Source organism: Solea senegalensis, linkage group LG1 (assembly GCF_019176455.1).
Source record: "Solea senegalensis isolate Sse05_10M linkage group LG1, IFAPA_SoseM_1, whole genome shotgun sequence".
Lineage (NCBI taxonomy): Eukaryota > Metazoa > Chordata > Actinopteri > Pleuronectiformes > Soleidae > Solea > Solea senegalensis.
This window is the reverse complement of record NC_058021.1, coordinates 35,850,965-35,869,865: the sequence shown is the minus strand read 5'-3', so window position 1 is coordinate 35,869,865 and position 18,901 is coordinate 35,850,965. Positions and strand designations below refer to the sequence as shown.

Genomic DNA, 18,901 nt, shown 5'->3' with positions numbered 1-18,901 from the left:
AGGTCTGATGACACAGACCACTTCACCAGAGCAGTCTCCATGAATCCCTCCGCGGGGTCAGACACACTTTTTTACACAACACCAACAAATGAGCAGAATGTGACGCAGACATGGACACAGCAAGGTCCCGTGAACGCTCATTACTGTGTAACCGGTGACCCGGGCCCGGTGAGCGCTCCCGCTGTTCCGCGCTGTGATACGCTGAGCGGGACCTACTTCTCCTGCTGGCGCTGACAGGCGGTGCTTCGGTCGCTCCCAAACATGGCCTCCATGACGGAGCGACCGCTTCAACTTTAATTTTTCTCCACTTTTCGGATGAAATCGTGTTTTTTTGCTTGTACGATGTTCGGGAATGTTCGGTCGCGCACTCTCGACATGTCGGAGCTGTGAAGGACCGCGCCGCCGCATGTGAACGCGTCGCTTTAACTTAAAGCTGGAGAGGAAAAAGAGAATCGCATCAAATCAGTAAGGACATGTTTGTGTCTCATGTCCACACCTGGGCAGCTTTTCACGGTGTCCTCGTGTCCTCCGCTGCCGCCGCTAACCTGACGCCGCTCGGTTAGCGTCACCGCGGCGGAGAAGAAACACACGCGCCGGTGGGATGCGCAAGTTTTCGCTGCTACTAGCTTACGTGCTAACGCTAATGCTAACAGAGACTGGGCGGTCCGAGTAAGCTAACGGCTAACAGCTTCATCCACATCAGCTGCAGGTGTTAGCAGGTTAAAGGTTCGGCTGGTTGGTGAGTTAGTTAACGTCAGGGTTATCTAAGTTAACCACTGTCAGATGTAGTTACAGTGTTTGGATCATCTGATAATCGTCATCGATCCATCTGTTCATGATTACTCATCTGTTATTCTGATAGTTAATGAAGCACGTGACTGAAACAGTGAGCGCTCATCGATCACCTATCAACACACTTATCAATGCTAACCATATGTTTACTATGTGTTAGTGTATATCAATACCAGTGAGTACAGGTCAGCATGTGTTAGTATAGGTCAGTACTAGTGAGTACTGGTCAGTATGTGTTTGTATAGGTAAGTACTAGTGAGTACAGGTCAGTATTGTGAGTACAAGACCGTATGTGTTAGTATAAGTCGGTATTTGTTAGTATAGTCCAGTACTACTGAGTACAGGTCAGTATGTGTTAGTATAGGTCAGTACTAGTAAGGACAGGTCAATATGTGTTAGTATAGGTCAGTACTAGTGAGTATAGGTCAGTATTGTGAGTACAGGACAGTATGTGTTAGTATAAGTCAGTATTTGTTAGTATTGGTCAGTACTACTGAGTACAGGTCAGTATGTGTTAATATAGGTCAGTACTAGTGAGTACAGGTCAACATGTGTTAGTATAGGTCAGTATTAGTGAGTACAGGTCAGTATTGTGAGTACAGATCAGTATGTGTAAGTATAGGTCAGTATTTGTTAGTATAGGTCAGAACTAGTGAGTACAGGTCAGTATGTGTTAGTATAGTTCACTATGTGTTATTATAGGTCAGTACTAGTGAGTACAGTTCACAATGTGTTAGTATAGGTCAGTACTAGTGAGTACAGGTCAGTATGTTTTAGTATGGGTCAGTATTAGTAAGTACGGTTAGTATTGGTGAGTATAGTTTGGTATTAGTCCGCATTAGTAAGTACAGGTCAGTATTGGTGAGTATAGTTTGGTACCTGTCAGAATTGGTTAGTTTAGGTCAGTATTGGTTAGTACAGCTCTGTCCAGTAATGATAACAGAATTGATAACTCAAAGAATTGATGAAAATGTTGACTTTTAAGAAAAATCAGAGACTAGTTCTATTTTAAAGAGGAAAAATCACTCAAACTGTTTAATTAGTTATCAAATGGTTGGTGATTCATTTAATAATTGATTGATTGACACAGCCCTGTTTCTGTTTTATTTATGCAACCTTTAACTAGTGCTGGCTATGTTGACCAGGGTTGAGACTTCAACCAGTCCTGGTTATGTTAACCAGTGTTTGGTCTAGAACTAGTCCTGGGTATGTGAACCAGTGTTTATCTCGGTCAGAACGTGGTATCGATGATCAGAGATTATTGATCAGCTGATGATTAATACTGTGAGATTTAAAAAAAAACCTTCTACAAACGACCTTTGACCTTTGTAACCATTGGTAACCCTGAGGCTAAACCTGACCCCGCCTCCTCTCATGTTTTTACCCAGAATGCCGTCTGAGGCTCAGTCTCAGGAGCCTCGGGACAGAGGACCGCCCCCTCCCGTCACTCGGGCTGGACGCAGTGCTCAGCTGGCGAAAGCCGCCGCAACAAGCCTAACCAGTGAGAGGCGGTCTCGAGGGCGACCGCGTAAAGATGGGAGTGGTGGTCACTCTGCCCCGTCTCCTTCTCCTCCCCCTCCAGCTCCCAAATCAAAGACGAAGTAAGTTTGACAGTTTCCTAAAGCTAATGCTAAGCTAGCTACTCTGATGGAGCTAATGCTAAGCTAACTTCCTTTCTTTGTGTGTGTGTGTGTGTGTGTAAGCAGGGGGCGGAGTCGGGGACGAGCCCAGGTAGAAGATGAAGAGAGCATGGAGAAGAAACTTCCACACAAGACAGGTGTGTGATTTAAGATTACTATGGGTAAAAAAATATTAAACCCATTTAATTTTATTTACATGTCACTATTGGTCTAATAAAAACTTCTTTTGAATTAAAAAAATAATAAATAATTAAAAAATCAATATATTTGGGGGAGCACACACAAAGGTATTTCTCTAGAGCGTCAGAGACAACTCTGAGCCTCAGCCTGTTTTGGTCAATCTGGGTGATTGACAGCTTGTTTTAATCCTCTAAACCAATAGAATCAGGCTGCGGTCTCCGAATAGCTCCCTCCCTTCGCACGTCAGAAGGACGCAAATGCGTATGACGTAGTTTGACGGATATTCGCCCTTCTCCAATTAGACCAGGAACAGTCCCTAAAGCATGCTGGGAAATCTAGTTCTCCGTTAGAAGTGGTTTTGTTGTGGTGAAAATAGCTTGTTTTGGTTCGATCCATTGGCATTTAGTCTGTGTTTTGTGAACATAAGAGTGGTTTTCTGAGCTTTTAGTCGAGTTTCTGAGCTTTCTGTGGGTATTATTATTATTATTATTATTATTATTATTATTATTATTATGCCGTATGTCAAGAATGATCAAAGGTAAACATGTCTTTGATATGTATGTGTCACAGTGAGCCAAATTCTTAGTCGACTGAAGCCCTGAAAATTTGACTCAAAGACAAGTGGGGGGAGGGGCTGACAGCTCTAAAAGTGTTTTGCATCACGCGCATCTACGTGATGAAAATGCATGATATCAGAAAATATACTATACTATACTACGTTGATATCAGCGCGATATCAACTGTTGAGGGATATTTAGCTCACACAGAGCGAGACTGAATATTGGAGCTCAGCTTTGCGGCTGAGACACAAATAGATAGCTGCCATTGTTGCGGGCGAGTGTGCCTGCAGTTATAAAACAAATCAATGATTATTAGACTAAAACATTGAAATATGCTAATTCTGATATGATCATGTACTCATTAGGACCGAGCAACATAATGTTAAACTTAAAGTTAGCTTATGGCGCATTTCCACCTGCTCTAATTGCCTCGCCTCGGCACGACAAGGCACGATTAGGTTGCATCTCCACTACAAAAAAGTACCTACTTGGTCCGTGGACGGAGTCATCACTGCACGGCTGAGAGAAACTGTTTTATTGTTTTATTTTTAGGATTGTTAAGTAGTTAATTTATCTACAATTCGGCATTGTTCGGCTTGATTTCTGTCCACACGTCTCTGGTGTACAGCCTCGTACTCCACAGACTACAGTGGCAGTGGTCTGTGGCTCGCGATCAGCGGCGCTGTCCCTAAATACACACACTTTAAAAGACATAGCGGTTTCCCTGGTAGTTGTTGGAGATTAACCCACATTGTTAGGATTGTTAAGTAGTTTTAAGGTGCTGTTCGGCTTGATTTCCTGTGACCGGACTCAGCGGCCGGCAGTCTGACCAATCATCGCATAGAAATAGAACCTGGCACCAGGTACTAGGCTAGTGGAAACGCTACTTAAACCGTGCCGTGGCGAGGCAAGGCGAGTAGAGCCGGTAGAAATGCGCCATTAGTGTTTTTTTAAGATATGTTTGTAGTCGAGCTGTGATATGAAAACTTTGCATTTGATTTTTTTATCGCCATCTATTTTTGTAAAATGCTGCCACACTTTCGATGTCTTTGACATGGATGTTAGAGGACGACTGACTGTAGCTCAACATTAAATAAAACCACCGGACATTCTTTTATCTTTCTGTCTCCTGTGGGTTGTAATCCAAAATACTGAAAACAAGGGGGGGTGTTACCCCTGTTCCAAGCTGTTACCTGTGGAACAGGGGTGCTCTGAAAACACCCCCATTAGCACTTGGTACATTCCTCCAGATTGAATCAAATTAACCACAGACTGTATGAAATTAACACGGCAAAAAATCGAGAATTTGAGTCGAACAAGAACATATCGACTCATAAATCGACCAGTCGACCGGGACTTTACAGCTCTACCAGGAAGTGTTTGATAAACCCGGAAGTGACATCATGGTTGTTGTAAGATGTGAGATCCGTTTTAGTCGGAGGCTTCAGTGGGCGTGCTCTCTGATGACCTCATGACCACTCATGGTGGTTTGGTGTTTTTGATCCACAGATCTGAAAGAGGTGAATGAGAAGACCACAGGACGCCAACGATCCACATCCAGAAAGAAGTCTACCACAAACCCAGAACCTGAACCTGATCCTGATCCAGAACCAGCACCCAGCCAGGACTGTCTCAGTTCACAGTCTAAGCTTGAAGCTGACCTTGAGCCACCTCTCCCTGACCTCACAGTCCCAGAGTCCGGTCCAGAACCAGTTCACAGTACTGAGGTGGACAGCAGAACCAGTCCTGGTCCAGGTGACAAACCTCAGCTGCCCACCTCCTCCCTGGACCACAGTCCAGTTCAAAACCCTGCCTCAGACCCCAGTCCAGCTCCTGACCCTGTGAAGGAGGAGGAGGACATTCCCACTCAGAGGTACAGCCCCACCCCCCCTGAGGTGGCCTACAGTCCCAGCAGGGTTTCCATGGAGACAGAAGGGGGTGGGGCCAGTCCCATGGACCAGAGTCCTGCTCTTAGTCCCTGCTGCAGTCTTCCTGTCTCCCCATGTCCCCAACTGGAGGACGAGGACCCTGTGTCCCCGCTGTTCCAGACTCTGTCTGATGACCCCGGGGGCTCACCCACGCCGAGCCTGGGCCACGCCCAAAAACAGTGAGAGGGAGAGTGAGTGAGTGTGTGTGTGGAAGAGAGAGAGAAGCTGGATGAAACACCATAACTGTTTGTTGTGTCTCTCCCTCAGTCTGAAGCAGTGTGCCTTCTGTTACCGTGGTGACGACCCTCCACTGGGCCAGGGTCGTCTGGTGGTGTTTGGCCCGACGCCTGGCTACATCCCCCTCCACATCCTGAACCGCCGCGCCTCCTCCGACCGCGACAGTGACTGCCACGACCACTGCTACCGCGGCGGCCAGGCCCCGCCCTCGTGAGTCACCTCACTTCCTGTCTGTACCCTTTCACAACAAAGGTCAAACATTCATATGTTTATTAAACAGCTGGTGTGTGTGTGTTTGTAGGTGCAGCAGTCCAGAGCAGGGTGGTGAGTATTCATTCATTCATTCATTTGTTCATTCATTCATTCATTCATTCATTCATTCGTAGTTTTAATTGGAGGCGATCTGATGTGTCCATGTTTCAGGATCTTCCTCCGAGTTCCTGGAGCAGCTTGGTCTCATCGGTCTCCCACATGACATCAATGTCCAATCACTGTTTGACCCTACAGGTACAGGAAGTCACCGCCCACTTCTCATTTACTTGTGTGTGTGTGTGTCACCGTCACCTTTTATCTGACTGTGTGTGTGCGCGCGCAGGTCAGTGCTGTGCTCACCTGCAGTGTGCGGCCTGGTCAGAAGGGGTGTGTCGAGGCGAGGGCCAATCACTGCTCTACGTTGACAAAGCCATTGATTCAGGAAGCACACAGGTCAGTTTCTCTAATATGTGATCAATCAATACCACACACACAGCCTCACTAACAGAGTGCCCCCTCCCCTCTCACCTGCGCAGGTTTGTGTCTTCTGCCATCGCCTCGGGGCATCGCTGCGTTGCCAAGAGCCAGGCTGTGGGCGGCATTATCACTTCCCCTGTGCTGCTGCTGCAGGAGCTCATCAAGACTGGAGCCAGACACACACACTGTGTACAAGACACACACACACAGGTACACACACACACTGTGTACAGGGCACACACACAGGTACACACACACACACACACTGTGCACAAGACACACAGGTACACACACACTATGTAATGCATATACACAGTGTACAAAACACACAGGTACACACACACACACTGTACAAGACACACACACGCAGGTACACACAAAGGTACACCCTGAAGTAACTGAAGTCTCCGCTTCCCATTCTACTCTTAAGAACTGGGAACCACAAGTAAGCTTCTCTCTGTGTGTCTCTCTCTCTCTCTCTCTCTCTCTCTCTCTCTCTCTCTCTCTCCAGTCTCTCCACAGTGTGTGTTGTGCTCAGGTGACGGTGATGTCATCAGTCTGTTAATGTGCTGTTGCTGTGGTAACTATTATCACGGTAGCTGCCTGGATCCTCCTCTAAGCCCCTCCCCTCTGTTGCGGGTCGGCTGGCAGTGTCCCGAGTGTCGAGTGTGTCAGAGTTGCAGGTACACACACACACACACACACACACACACACACAAAAACACAAACAAACACACAGCAGATCATGATTGACCTCAGTGACCTGTGGCTCTGTGGCTCTGTGTCAGGTTGCGTGGGGAAGATGACGGCGTGCTGCTGCTGGTGTGTGAGCGCTGTGATAAAGCCTACCACCCTCACTGTCTGACACCTGCACTGGATCACATGCCAAGCAGTGGCTGGAAGTGTAAGGTGAGAAGCACACTCCTGTGAAATAAGTTTAGGTCTCACCCCAAAAATCCTTAACTGCCCTTTTTAAAACCTCTCTTTCCTCCAGAGCTGCAGGATCTGCCGTTGCTGTGGTGTGAGGTCATCAGGCCAATGGGCCAATCACCCGTTTCTTTGCAAGCCATGTGACCCAGCCCTGCCCTGTCCTGTCTGTGGCCGCACCCATGATCTTTACACACCACAGCAGTATCTCACCTGTACCAGCTGTCATAGGTATTAACACACAACAACCAAATCTGGTTTGACTGGTCAAAGTCTGGACCTGGTCTTGAGGCTAAACTCTCTTTGTTGTTTCAGGTGTGTCCATACAGAGTGCTTTGTCCAGACTGGGGAGGGCAGGGCAGGATCTGAAAGTTACATCTGCTCCACCTGCAGGTCTCAGGAGGAGGATCAACTTCCAAATAGTCTAGTACCATGCAGTCCTACTCCAGTCCGGCCCATCAGTTCCACACCGATTCCACCCATGAGCATGTCACAGCCATCAATCCACAGTCTTATTGAGGGTCCACCTCTCAGTCCCACCACACAAAGCCCAGTGTTGCTCACCCGCACAGAGACACCGCAGAGCCAGAGCAAGACCATGGGTTCACCATCGCAGTATAGTCTTAAACCATGTCATCCTGATTCATCAGAAGTCCAATTAAGCCCTCGAATTGCTCACATTGTTCCTTTGGAGCTTAATCTAAGTCCTGCACACACTCGACCTGATTCATCAGAGCTCCAACAAAGTCCTTCACCCATGCAGCCCGATTCATTAGACCTCCAACAAAGTCCTGCACCCATTCAGCCTGATCCATCAGAGCGCCGACAAAGTCCTGCACCCACTCAACCTGATTCATCAGAGCTCCAACAAAGTCTTGCACCCATTCAACCTGATCCATTAGCGCTCCAACAAAGTCCTGCAACCACTCAACCTGATTCATCAGAGCTCCAACAAAGTCCTGCACCCACTCAACCTCATTCATCAGAGCTCCAACAAAGTCCTGCACCCACTCAACCTGATTCATCAGAGCTCCAACAACGTCCTGCACCCACTCAACCTGATTCATCAGAGCTCCAACAAGGTCCTGCACCCACTCAACCTGATTCATCAGAGCTCCAACAAAGTCCAGCACCCATCCAGCCGGATTCATCAGAGCTCCAACAAAGTCCCACCAACCTGAAACATCAGAGCTCCAACAAAGTCTCACTCATCCAGCCTGATTCATCAGAGCTCCAACAAAGTCCTGCACCCACTCTACCTGATTCATCAGAGCTTCAACAAAGTCCTGCACCCACTCAACCTGATTCATCAGAGCTCCAACAAAGTCTTGCGCCCACTCAACCTGATTCATCAGAGCTCCAACAAAGTCTTGCACCCACTCAACCTGATCCATCAGAGCTCCAACAAAGTCCTGCACCCACTCAACCTGATTCATCAGAGCTCCAACAAAGTCCTGCACCCACTCAACCTGATTCATCAGAGCTCCAACAAGGTCCTGCACCCACTCAACCTGATCCATTGGAGCTCCAACAAGGTCCTGCACCCACTCAACCTGATCCATTGGAGCTCCAACAAGGTCCTGCACCCACTCAACCTGATTCATCAGAGCTCCAACAAAGTCTTAGCCCACTCAACCTGATTCATCAGAGCTCCAACAAAGTCTTACCCACTCAACCTGATCCATTGGATCTCCAGCAAGCTCCTGCACCCACTCAACCTGATCCATTGGATCTCCAACAAAGTCCTGCATCCACTCATCCTGATCCATTGAATCTCCAACAAAGTCCTGAACCTTCCCACCCTGATCCTGTGGTGCTCCAACAAAGTCCTGAGCCTTCACACCCTGATCTTGTGGAGCGCCAACAAAGTCCTGAACCTTTACACCCTGCTCCATGTGAGCTCCAACAAAGTCCTGAACCTTTACACCTTGATCCTGTGGAGTTCCAACAAAGTCCTGAACCTTTACACCCTGATCCAGTGGAGCTCCAACAAAGTCCTGAACCTTTCTGATCCTGGAGCCAACAAAGTCCTGAATACACCATGATCCCGTGGAGCACCAACAAAGTCCTGAACCTTTACACCCTGATCCCGTGGAGCTCCAACAAAGTCCTGAACCTTTACACCCTGCTCCATGTGACCTCCAAAAAAGTCCTGTATCTGCTAATCCTGATCCACTGGAGCTCCATGAATGTCATGAATCTTCCCTCACTGATCAATCACAACCTCAACATAGTCCAACACGTGTTTGCCTTGAACCAGTGGAGCTCCAAGAAAGCATAGAACCTGCTCACCTCGATCCATCAGAACTCCAAAAATGTCCTGATCATATTTCTTCTGATCCATTGGAGGTCCGACAAATCCCTTTACCTAGCCATCCTGATCAATTGGCGCTCCAAGAAAGTCTCAAACCTACTCAACCTGCAATTGGTCACCAAAAGAGTCCTTCACTTGCTCTGTCTCATCTATCAGAACTCCAAGAAAATCCTAAAACTCCTTACCATAATTCCTCACATTTCCAAGAAATGGAGACACTGTCTTGTCCTGGTACACCAGACCTTGAAAAGAAGCCTTTGTCATATTGCCAAGATGCTGCAGAACTTCCATCATCATTCCAAGTTTATTCAGCAGAACTCTATGGAAGTTCTGTATCTTTGAGCCCTGATCCTCCAGACAAACATACCCCATCTCCCAACATTGCAACATTTCCCCAACAAAGCTCTGCACTGTCTTCTTCTGGTTCATCAGAACTTGGCTGTACTGTCCAGTCTTTTACACAGGCCGAACGTAGTCCTTGTACTACCCAGAATTCCACAGAGGAGCCTCTCACAGCCACAGAGTCTCAACAGGGCAGTCTTCTTCCTTGTGGCCTTGTACGGAGTCCTGCTCAGGATGCCTCCACACAGAGTGGTAGACCATGTAGTCCTTCCAGCATCATTCTCAGTCCACCACAAAGAAGGCCAAGTTCTATGCCACATAGTCCTGCAGACATTGGCACCTCAGTTCCACAAAGTCCCTCACAGTTTGCTGAATTTACACTGGACCAGGATAAATCTGGATCTACCAGCTCTGCTCACCAGCAACATGGGGCTGAACAGGACATTTCTACACTGGACCAGGATACCCCACCAGTCTACTGTAGGTTTACCCACATATCAAGACAACATGCCTCAACTCCATGTAGCCCGTCACCATCTCCACCCAGACTCACACAGTGTAGTGTGTCAGAGCCTGGTAGTCAAGTCCGATCTAATTCTACGCAGTCTGTCAGGCCTTTAAAGCGTGACCTGCTTTCTTCTCATCTTATAGCACAGTCAGGATTCACTGAGGAGGGCACTGAAACCTTCAGCAAAGACCTGGAGTCTTCAGAGCATATCCCTGCTCAGCTGAGTCCAAACGCTGATGGCCAAACACTGGAAAAAAGCCCCGTCTCTGAACTGTCTGCAGTGCCCCCTAATGCTAATAGCATAGATGGCCAGCTTCCAAATAAGGTCAGTCCTGTTCAGAGTAGCTTGCTCTGCCCTGACTCTTCAACCCCACACCATGTCCTTGCTATCTCAGCACCAGAAAGCCTTGTTCACATTAGCACTTCAGCAGAACACAGTAGCCTACCTTTCTCACTTTGTGTGGAGGAAATGGAGGAAACTCCTCACCCCTTTGGCCACATCCAGCAAAGCCCTTCCCATGATAGTTTCACAGGCTGCATCGAAGGTAAAGCTAGCCACATGCATAACCCAGCTACTTCACTTAGTGTTAGCGCTATACATACCAGTGAAATGCCTGCAAGCCCTGGCAGCTCTCCTCAGGCTGGCACTAGCTCCATGCCAACTGAGATCAGCCCTGCTGGTATTGGGCCTTTAGCCTCTGAGACTGACCTCTTAGCCATTTTGCATAGTCCCATCGACCCTCTTGTGTGTCAGGATAAGGACATACAGGTGGCTGTCAATCACTCACCTGTAATTACTCAATCAGAAGCTGATTCCTGTGTTCTTAACTCTGACCCCAGTAGTCTAGTACATGTTAATGCTGTGGACCGAGTGCACACTGAAGCTAATAGTGTTTGCCCACTTGTGGATACCACCAATGCTCTGGAAAGAATTTCTCCCCCTTTTAATAGTTTTTCAGAACTCACAAAGAGCCAAAGTCCCACTCATTCTGGTCCGTCAAGTCCCCCACGTCCTTGTTTGTCTAGTCCAGCACATATCCAAACTACCTGCAGTTCCTTACAGGCAACTGCAGCTAGCATTAGTCCTCCACACTGTACTACTACTAGCCCAGCTAGTAGCTCCATTAGCCACAGCCTGGGCAACTTTCCTTTAGACTGCAGTGGCCACACAGCTCCCTACTCTGCTAGCATTACTAATGATAGCGTCACTCAGAGTCCTGCTAGGTCTAGTCCTGCTGGTCAAGCTAGTCCTGGTCATATACTTAGCACCTCTAGCAGTGTTCACTCAGGCATACAGAGTAATTTATTGATTAGCTCGACAAAGAGCAGCCCTGCTCACATTTCTAATGTTTGTGGTAGCCTGCCCCACAGTCCAGCTCAGGCCACTAAAACCCCTGCAGGTAGCCCGCATTATAGCCCAGGTCACATCACTGGAACCAGTTCTGGCCTTACTTCGGCCAGTTCTAAAAGACAGAGCTCTGATCCTCCTGGTGCAGTTAACCTTTATCCAGATCCTGAGTCCTCAGACAGTATACTGCCGAAGGGACTACAGCCTGATGGCTCACCAAATGCTAGCTCTAACCAGGCTAGTCTGAGCCAGGTGAGCCAGCCTCCAGTCAGTCCTCACTCAGATCCTGACAGGTCAGCTGTCTTGGTAAGCTCCTCTTATCAAACACCACCATCCTTTTTTGACACTACTTCATCCCAGTCTGCTGTGAGCCCTGGTTCCAGTCCAGTCCACTCTAGCCCAACTCAGGATAACACTGCGATGCCTAGCACTAGTCACACTAGTCTCTCACCCCCTACCCCCCTCAGTCCAGCTCAGACAGCAGCTGTGAACAGTAGTCCAGCTGAAAGTCCTATTGATTCAGTTTTTACTCAGATCTCCTCACGTCCTGGTCCTTTTAGTTCTACGCTGCTACAAGTTAGCCAGAATCATGTTCCTGAAACAAGGTGTGAGATGAGTCCTGGTCCCAGTCCAGTTTGCCCGTTTCTCACCACAACTGAGCTGTGTGAAGACAACTCTTATCCTGGTCCTGTTGGGCCTGAGACTGGTCCTGAAAACCAAGACCAGTCTTTGTTCAGCAGCCAAACATTGGCAGCCACTGAGCTTGACTTTCAGAGACATTTACAGTTTAAAGAAGAAGCTGTGGCAGAAGAGAGTGAAGAGGAAGTAGAGAGTAAAACTATACAGCAGGAGGAGCCAGTGGAGGAGGAGCCTCATGTGACAATTAAGGCCACACCAGAAGAGGAGGAGCCTGATGAGAGGATAAAGGAAGGACCACAACAAGACCAGGAGCAGGAACCTCCTTCAGGTAGGAGACACTGGCTCTGTATGCTAAAATAAATAGCATAAACTGTAAATTTGAATAATTATAAAGTTTTATTCAGGTTGAAAGCAGTGTTCTGGAGGCGTGCCTGCTGAAAGAGGAGGAATCAGTTCAACTCAGGGTTGAAGTTTAGTGGCTGTGAATGTTGTAACGTTTTCCACGGTTTCCTCTATGTCCGGGTCCTGGATTGAGCAGTGGCACGTCACCAGAAGCGGTTTAGTCCTGAAGTTAAACAAAACCCAAAAACATGTTCTAGGGTTTAATCCTGAAGTTCAATATTCATGTTCCAGGGTTTAATTCAGGTTTAGTCCAGGTTAATTTCTTACCTCAGTGTTTCTCTTGTTTCCTCCTAGGAGTCGAGAAGTCTTCTCTCCTCACTGAGGTCCATCTGTCTGCTCCTTTCTCCCCCCACCCCTCTGTGTCTCACCCTGCCTTATCCCCCTCCTCACCTCCTATTGCTCCCCTCTCCTCCTCATCACCTCCTCCTCCTGGTGCTGGCTCTATGGAGGCTTCCTCTTCCTCTCCTGGAACTACTGTACCCATCTCCTGTTCTGCCCACTCTACTCCTCCTGCCTCCTCTCCTGTTGATGACCGCCCCCTGGAAGCAAAGCCCACCTATCACAGAGGACCTGGTCCTTGGACAGGTGAGGAGGTGGGGCTTGAGAATCCAGGAATTTCCAGCCAATCACAGAGCCAGTTTGAAACCACCAAAGACGAGTACCTGTCACTCCTTGAGTCCTCACAGAGGGAGGAGTCAGCTTCAGGTCAGGCCTGCACTTCCAAGGTGGTTGCTGAGCAACAGCCAATGAGGGAGAGGCAGGAAGCAGTGGAGGAGGGAGCTATGCAGGAGGACCAATCAGATATGGAGGAGGAGGAGCTAATGAGCCCTGTGCTGGACCTGGACCCCACCTTTGACAAGGAGGTGATGGAGCTGATTACCTCCACTTCTCCTCCCCCCTCCCTCTTCTCATTCTCCCACAGGGGGAGGTGTCGTCCTCGCAGAACTCCTCCTCCCTGTTCCTCCAGACCTTCAGATGATCTCGCCATCCGTCTAAGGCAGTCCCCCTTTTCCACAGAGGCCTCCCCCGAGACCTCCCCCACCAGAGTCCCCATCACCCCGCCTCCACTGTCCCCGCCCTCACCTGCTCTCAGGTCTCCACCCTATGCCAGAGAGTCTCCGCCTCTCACCAAGGTAAATCTTTTTATTGATTGATTGTCGCAGTGATGACTCCTTGTTTCCTCTGTGCTTCCTTGTTTCCTCATGTGCCTCCTCTCCTCCTCCAGACTCCCTCCATCACCCTGCTCCCCCTCACTCCTAAGATTGGAATGGGAAAACCAGCCATAACTAAGAGGAAGTTCTCTCCAGGCAGAGCCAGGGTCAGACAGGTAGGTGACCATTGACCTCTGCTGTTTGCCTCATCTTCACCTTCACACACACACACACAGCTGTAGCATGATCTGAATCAGAGTGTGTGTGTGAGAGAGACAGTTGCATGTTGTTGTCATGGAAATGTTGTCTCATTAGTTTTTGCCTGATTGTTATTTTTTGTTTCACATTTTGACTTTTGATTTTGTGGCTGTTGCTGCTTTCCTCCTCTTCCTCTTCTCTCCCTCCTTTTCATGTCTACTTTTTTTCCCTGTTCCACTTCCTCCTCCTCCCTAACTCAGGGTTCGTGGTGGAGTAACCGCAGGGCGGTGAGCCCCCCCTCATCCTCCCAGGATTCCATGGGGGAAGGAGGGTGGGACAGCCCTAAGCCCCACACATCAGACTCCCCCCTCTGGAGCATGAAAGTGGTAAAACAGTGCACACTAACTCAGTAACTAACCAGCTGTTACTAACTGACTCCACCCCTCAGTGTGTGTGCTGATATGCTCTAAATTATGTCATCGTTTATCACTGTTACTATGGTGATGTAGGTGTTCGTTACCCACTGTTGCCTGGTTGGCCGAGTGTCAAAAGACAGAGACTCCAAAAAGGGATGATGTTGATGGCTAAGTTTATTTTCTACTTAGTGGCACACAAAAAAAGTCGTCCAGAGAAAAAATAATGAAAACAAAAGAAACCAAAAAAAACTCAGAAACAATAAGTGATGAATCAATAACGTAATTCGTACGCCACAAAAAGAAAACTCAATATCAATGAGTATATTTCACATTAACCTCTGTGCAGGTGTTGTCCCAGGCTCTGTAGAGCCCACTCTCTCTCACCCCCTCTTTAGCAGAGGAATATATATTCTCTGGTCCAGAGCATTAGAGATAAAAATCAATTGCAATCAACATGCGCAATATTGATCCTACCTAATTTCCTAACATCAATGAATATTCTATATTATAGTTCACACCTCATCATTCCCCAAACACCCCTCCAGTCCTTTTCACTTGGCTCGATCTTCTTTGTGACGCACCGCGCCCCACCTTTAAATGTTTGTCACACTTTGCGTCGGGTCTTTTGCCAGCGGTCCGGAACCAACGCCACTACACGCCGGTGACCGAAAGTCACTCCCGACGTTCAGTTGGCCCCTCCGAACGCCCGGCTCCTAATCCGTGTTGCCGCGGCATCCTGTTGCCAGGACACCCAACTCTCCACAGCACGACTGCTGTCCCTAACAACCCCAGCGTTTCCCCCGTTTAGAGCGCCTTAGTGACTCTGTGTGCCACGGTAATGGGCAGCTGCACCGTTACACCCACATTAAAGATACTCACGCTTTTCTAATTTGAATTTACTCCTCCTCTTCCTCCTCCCCCTCAGGTTCGTGGTTCAGGGTTTCCAGGCAGGAGAAGGTCCAGAGGAGGAGGGGTTGGAGGAGGAAGAGGAGGAGGCAGAGGAAGGAGCAGACTGAAGACTCAGGACTGTGTTTCCGTGTCACCTGGAGTAAGACACACACACACACTTAACATTTAAACAGCTGATACAAGTGTATTGATATGTGTGTATGTCAGTGTGTGTATGTGGAGCAGTTCCAGCCAAAGGAGGAAGAGGAAAACTCGATGCACAACACTGTGGTGATGTTCTCCACCTCTGACCACTTCACCCTCAGACAGGTACACGCCCACCTGGACTCACCTGACAACACCTGCTGCTCTTTGTCATCACAACATCACATGACATCATAATATTTTCACAGATTCTCTGATCTGGTTTTTAATGACTCATAATTTTTCTACTGATCTCATCTGAAGAAACGACTCTGTGTCTCACTATCTGTGCGTGTCTCACTGTCTGTGCGTGTCTCACTGTCTGTGTGTGTCTCACTCTGGCTGTGTGTGTCTTACTCTGTCTGTGTGTGTGTCACTCTGTATGTCACTCTGTCTCTGTGTGTGTTTCTGGACAGGACATGTGTGTGGTGTGTGGTAGTTTTGGACAAGGATCAGAGGGCAGACTGTTGTCGTGCTCTCAGTGTGGACAGTGTTATCATCCTTACTGTGTCAACGTCAAGGTCAGTGTGCACACACACACACACTTTTTTTATATCAGACTGTATAAACAGAATAGAAATACATTTTTTCATCCCCAAGGGGAAATTGTTTTAACGAAATATACAACAGTGAGAAAATAGTGCAATACTAAAAGAATGGCATAAAGGATCTCATGAAGAGACAATGAGCAGTCAGTTTTTTACAGAGAGTTGATGTAAGTCCAGATGGCAGGAATGATTTCCTGAATCTGTCCTTGTGACAGCGGAGCTGTCTGAATCTCTTGGAGAATGTGCTCTCCTGGGCCTGGAGGATGTGGTCGAGAGGATGAGTGTAGGAGGCAGCAGAACCTGTTGAAGAGGTTCAGCTGGTTAGCCCTCTCGACGGAGCCCTCTGTTGGTTTCTCCTTCACGTTGAATCCGGCAATGGTCTTCATTCCGGACCACACCTCCCTCATGTCGTTTTGCTGGAGTTTGGACTCCAGGTTCCTCCTGTATGTGTCTTTGCTCTGCCTCAGCTTCTCCTTAAGGTCACGCTGTACCTTCCTCAGCTCCACCTGGTCACCATGTCTGAAGGCCTCTTTCTTTTTATTGAAGAGAGTCTTCAGATCCCTGGTAATCCAAGGTTTGTTGTTGGGAAAGCAATGGACAGGGAGAACCGTGTGTTCACAGAACCTGATGTAATCTGTAATGCAGTCTGTCATGGAGTTGATGTCCTCCCCATGTGGCATGCAGAGTGCATCCCAATCAGAAGACTCAAAGCAGTCCTGCAGAGCCATGTCAGCCTCCTGTGCACTCCTTCTCACTGAGCGGGTGGCAACAGGAAGCCTCTTCACTACAGGGACATACCTGGGTGTCAGCGGGACCAGCTTGTGATCAGACAAGCCAAGGGGGGGGAAGGGCTGTGACTGTGTATGCATCCCTACCATTTGCATTCAAAAGGTCAATTGTTTTATTGTCTCTGGTGGGGCAGTCGATATTTTGGTGGAAGGTTGGTAAAACAGAGTCCAGGTTGGTGTGGTTAAAACCCCCAGTGATGGTGATAAACGCAGTGGGATGTTGTGTCTGTAATCTGGTCACAGCAGAGTGGACAGTCTACTGCTGCCGCTGCATCAGCTGAGGGAGGGATGTAGACAGCCACAACAATCACAGAGGTGTATTCCCACAGCCAAAAGCTCCATGTCCGGGCTACACAGATGCTCCTTCTCACAAACATGTCCAGGTTACACCACTTCTCATTCACGTGTACAGCAACGCGCCCCCTCCCCCTCCTTGCCGCTCCGCTTGCACAGTCTTAAAGCCTGGTACTGCCACACTGTGATTGGTGAAGTGTAAGTGTCTCGGTGAAACACATGAGGCAGCTCTCCCTGAACACCTCTCACTTTGGCTCTGGCTCTGCAGCCCTGATGCTACGTCGGGCCATGTTGTGAGCAGAAGTGCCGGCTTCCTCTGCACGATCAGCTGGACGTGGGTGTGAACAAGTGTGGAAAAAGAATACTCAGTCATGTTTTGGGTGTCCCCCTTAGTGTAAGTATAGGTGATAAAACTAGCAATGTTGATAAAACTAGCAATGTTGAATTCCCTGCCATTGTGACGACACAATGCGCATTTCATCGCGAATGTTGCCACCCCACCAGGAAGTTTACTTCAAGAGCTCCACCTTGTCCCTATAAAATTATAAAATGCGAGAGTGCAGGCGAGGGAGGAAGAGTGGTATTATGTCAACGTGGAGGGACAAGTAGGGCTGAACGATATGGACAAAATTTCATATCTCGATATTCATGCCAGATATCTCAATATCGATATGATACGATATGACTATGGGTTCGGTGAAAACCAAGCATTTTTCAGAAAAATAAAAACATCATATTAGAAAAGACTGTAGAAACTTTCCACATGGAAAGTGTAGTTTTATTGATGAGAACTCACTGTGTACAAGGGTACCAAGTCTTTTGCAATGTGGTATGTTATAGCGTCTGTAACGCCTTTATGTCTGTTGGACGTCGACTCATGCGGTGTAACACTACTGAACGCATCAGTAAACACACTTTGCTTGGGCTTTGGGAAGTCCCCGGTGTTTCTCTCATTGTAATACACTCATCGTGCAGCATGCGATGGTGTTGTTTCAGGTGGTGAAACATGTTTGTTGTGCTACCTTGCTTCGTCACAATTTTCGCCAAGCACGACCTGCACAACACCTCGCCCTGGGGGACATCATCCTTTTTAAATCCAAAATATCTCCAAATAATGGAGGATGATTTATGTTTTGGCACAAAATCGCCACCGGCCGCATTATCTTCCGCACTCATGTCACTTTTCTTTCCCCCTGCGTATGTTGTGTGTGTGAGCGCGTCTCGGTCTCCGTTTCCCTCCCGCCCTCCTATGTTTGTCATTGGTTGGCTTCAGCCGTGGATCCACAGCAAGCATGAAATAAGGTTTGTGGTTGGTTGGCCGTAGTGGTGCATTCAAGGGCAATCGTAAAAATTATGTTTATTGTGACTGCCAGAGCTGTACATGCAGGGCGAGCATGGGGGAAAATCTATATCGTTTATATCGTTGCTTTTTCGATATTAATATCTTGAATGTTCATATCTAGATATTGATACGATAACGATATATCGTTCAGCCCTAGGGACAAGTGTGCTGTTCGTGGCTGCACAGCCGGATAAAGTCAGCAAACGTGTGTTCGCACCACTTCGCATCAGACTGTGGCCAACGGTCGCTGTATTTAGTAGGCGACTGTATTTCACCAAACACACAAATTTTTAGGAAAAGGTCAAATAGAGCTCATAACTGACTGTTCTGACACGTCCTAATTAAAAAATATTTGTTCAGTACGTCCTCCATGACCGGAGCACAGACACTGGACTGAAATACAGCGGCAGTGTGATGCTTAAATATTGAGATTTTAGACATTTCCCCTAGTAATTGTCGGCGATTAACCCACGTTTTTAGGAAGTCTTTTTTACTGATTTACAGTTTGGCAGTGTTCAGCTTGATC

General features: G+C 47.9%; 2 protein-coding genes across 2 annotated transcripts in view; both read left to right on the top strand.

Annotated features, from left to right (window-relative positions):
• The first annotated feature begins 26 nt into the window (after positions 1-26).
• On the top strand, positions 27-8,868 carry LOC122780904 (histone-lysine N-methyltransferase 2D-like). Its single transcript, XM_044044363.1, has 15 exons — positions 27-465; positions 2,181-2,393; positions 2,499-2,569; positions 4,682-5,279; positions 5,368-5,547; positions 5,639-5,661; positions 5,761-5,844; positions 5,933-6,042; positions 6,126-6,276; positions 6,578-6,749; positions 6,855-6,975; positions 7,061-7,224; positions 7,309-8,159; positions 8,487-8,735; positions 8,852-8,868. The coding sequence occupies exons 2-15, from the start codon at positions 2,182-2,184 to the stop codon at positions 8,866-8,868; spliced, it is 3,003 nt and encodes a 1,000-aa protein (XP_043900298.1). The 5' UTR covers positions 27-465; position 2,181.
• Positions 8,869-9,034: 166 nt separating this feature from the next.
• The window catches only part of LOC122758698 (histone-lysine N-methyltransferase 2C-like), a 33,577-nt gene continuing 23,710 nt past the window's right edge, over positions 9,035-18,901 (top strand). The window contains 7 exon segments of the mRNA XM_044013020.1: positions 9,035-12,472; positions 12,841-13,679; positions 13,772-13,873; positions 14,156-14,281; positions 15,237-15,359; positions 15,428-15,529; positions 15,820-15,924. Of these exon segments, the coding sequence (XP_043868955.1) occupies positions 9,517-12,472; positions 12,841-13,679; positions 13,772-13,873; positions 14,156-14,281; positions 15,237-15,359; positions 15,428-15,529; positions 15,820-15,924 (4,353 nt within the window). The 5' untranslated portion in view covers positions 9,035-9,516.

What these genes read in the sequence shown, in the direction of transcription:
- LOC122780904 (XM_044044363.1), top strand. Translation starts at nt 2,182, where the DNA reads ATGCCGTCTGAGGCTCAGTCTCAGGAGCCTCGGGACAGAGGACCGCCC. An exon ending in GCAGTGGCTGGAAGTGTAAG is followed by an intron (nt 6,976 to 7,060) that starts GTGAGAAGCACA and finishes TCTTTCCTCCAG; the next exon opens with AGCTGCAGGATCTGCCGTTG. An exon ending in ACCTGTACCAGCTGTCATAG is followed by an intron (nt 7,225 to 7,308) that starts GTATTAACACAC and finishes TTGTTGTTTCAG; the next exon opens with GTGTGTCCATACAGAGTGCT.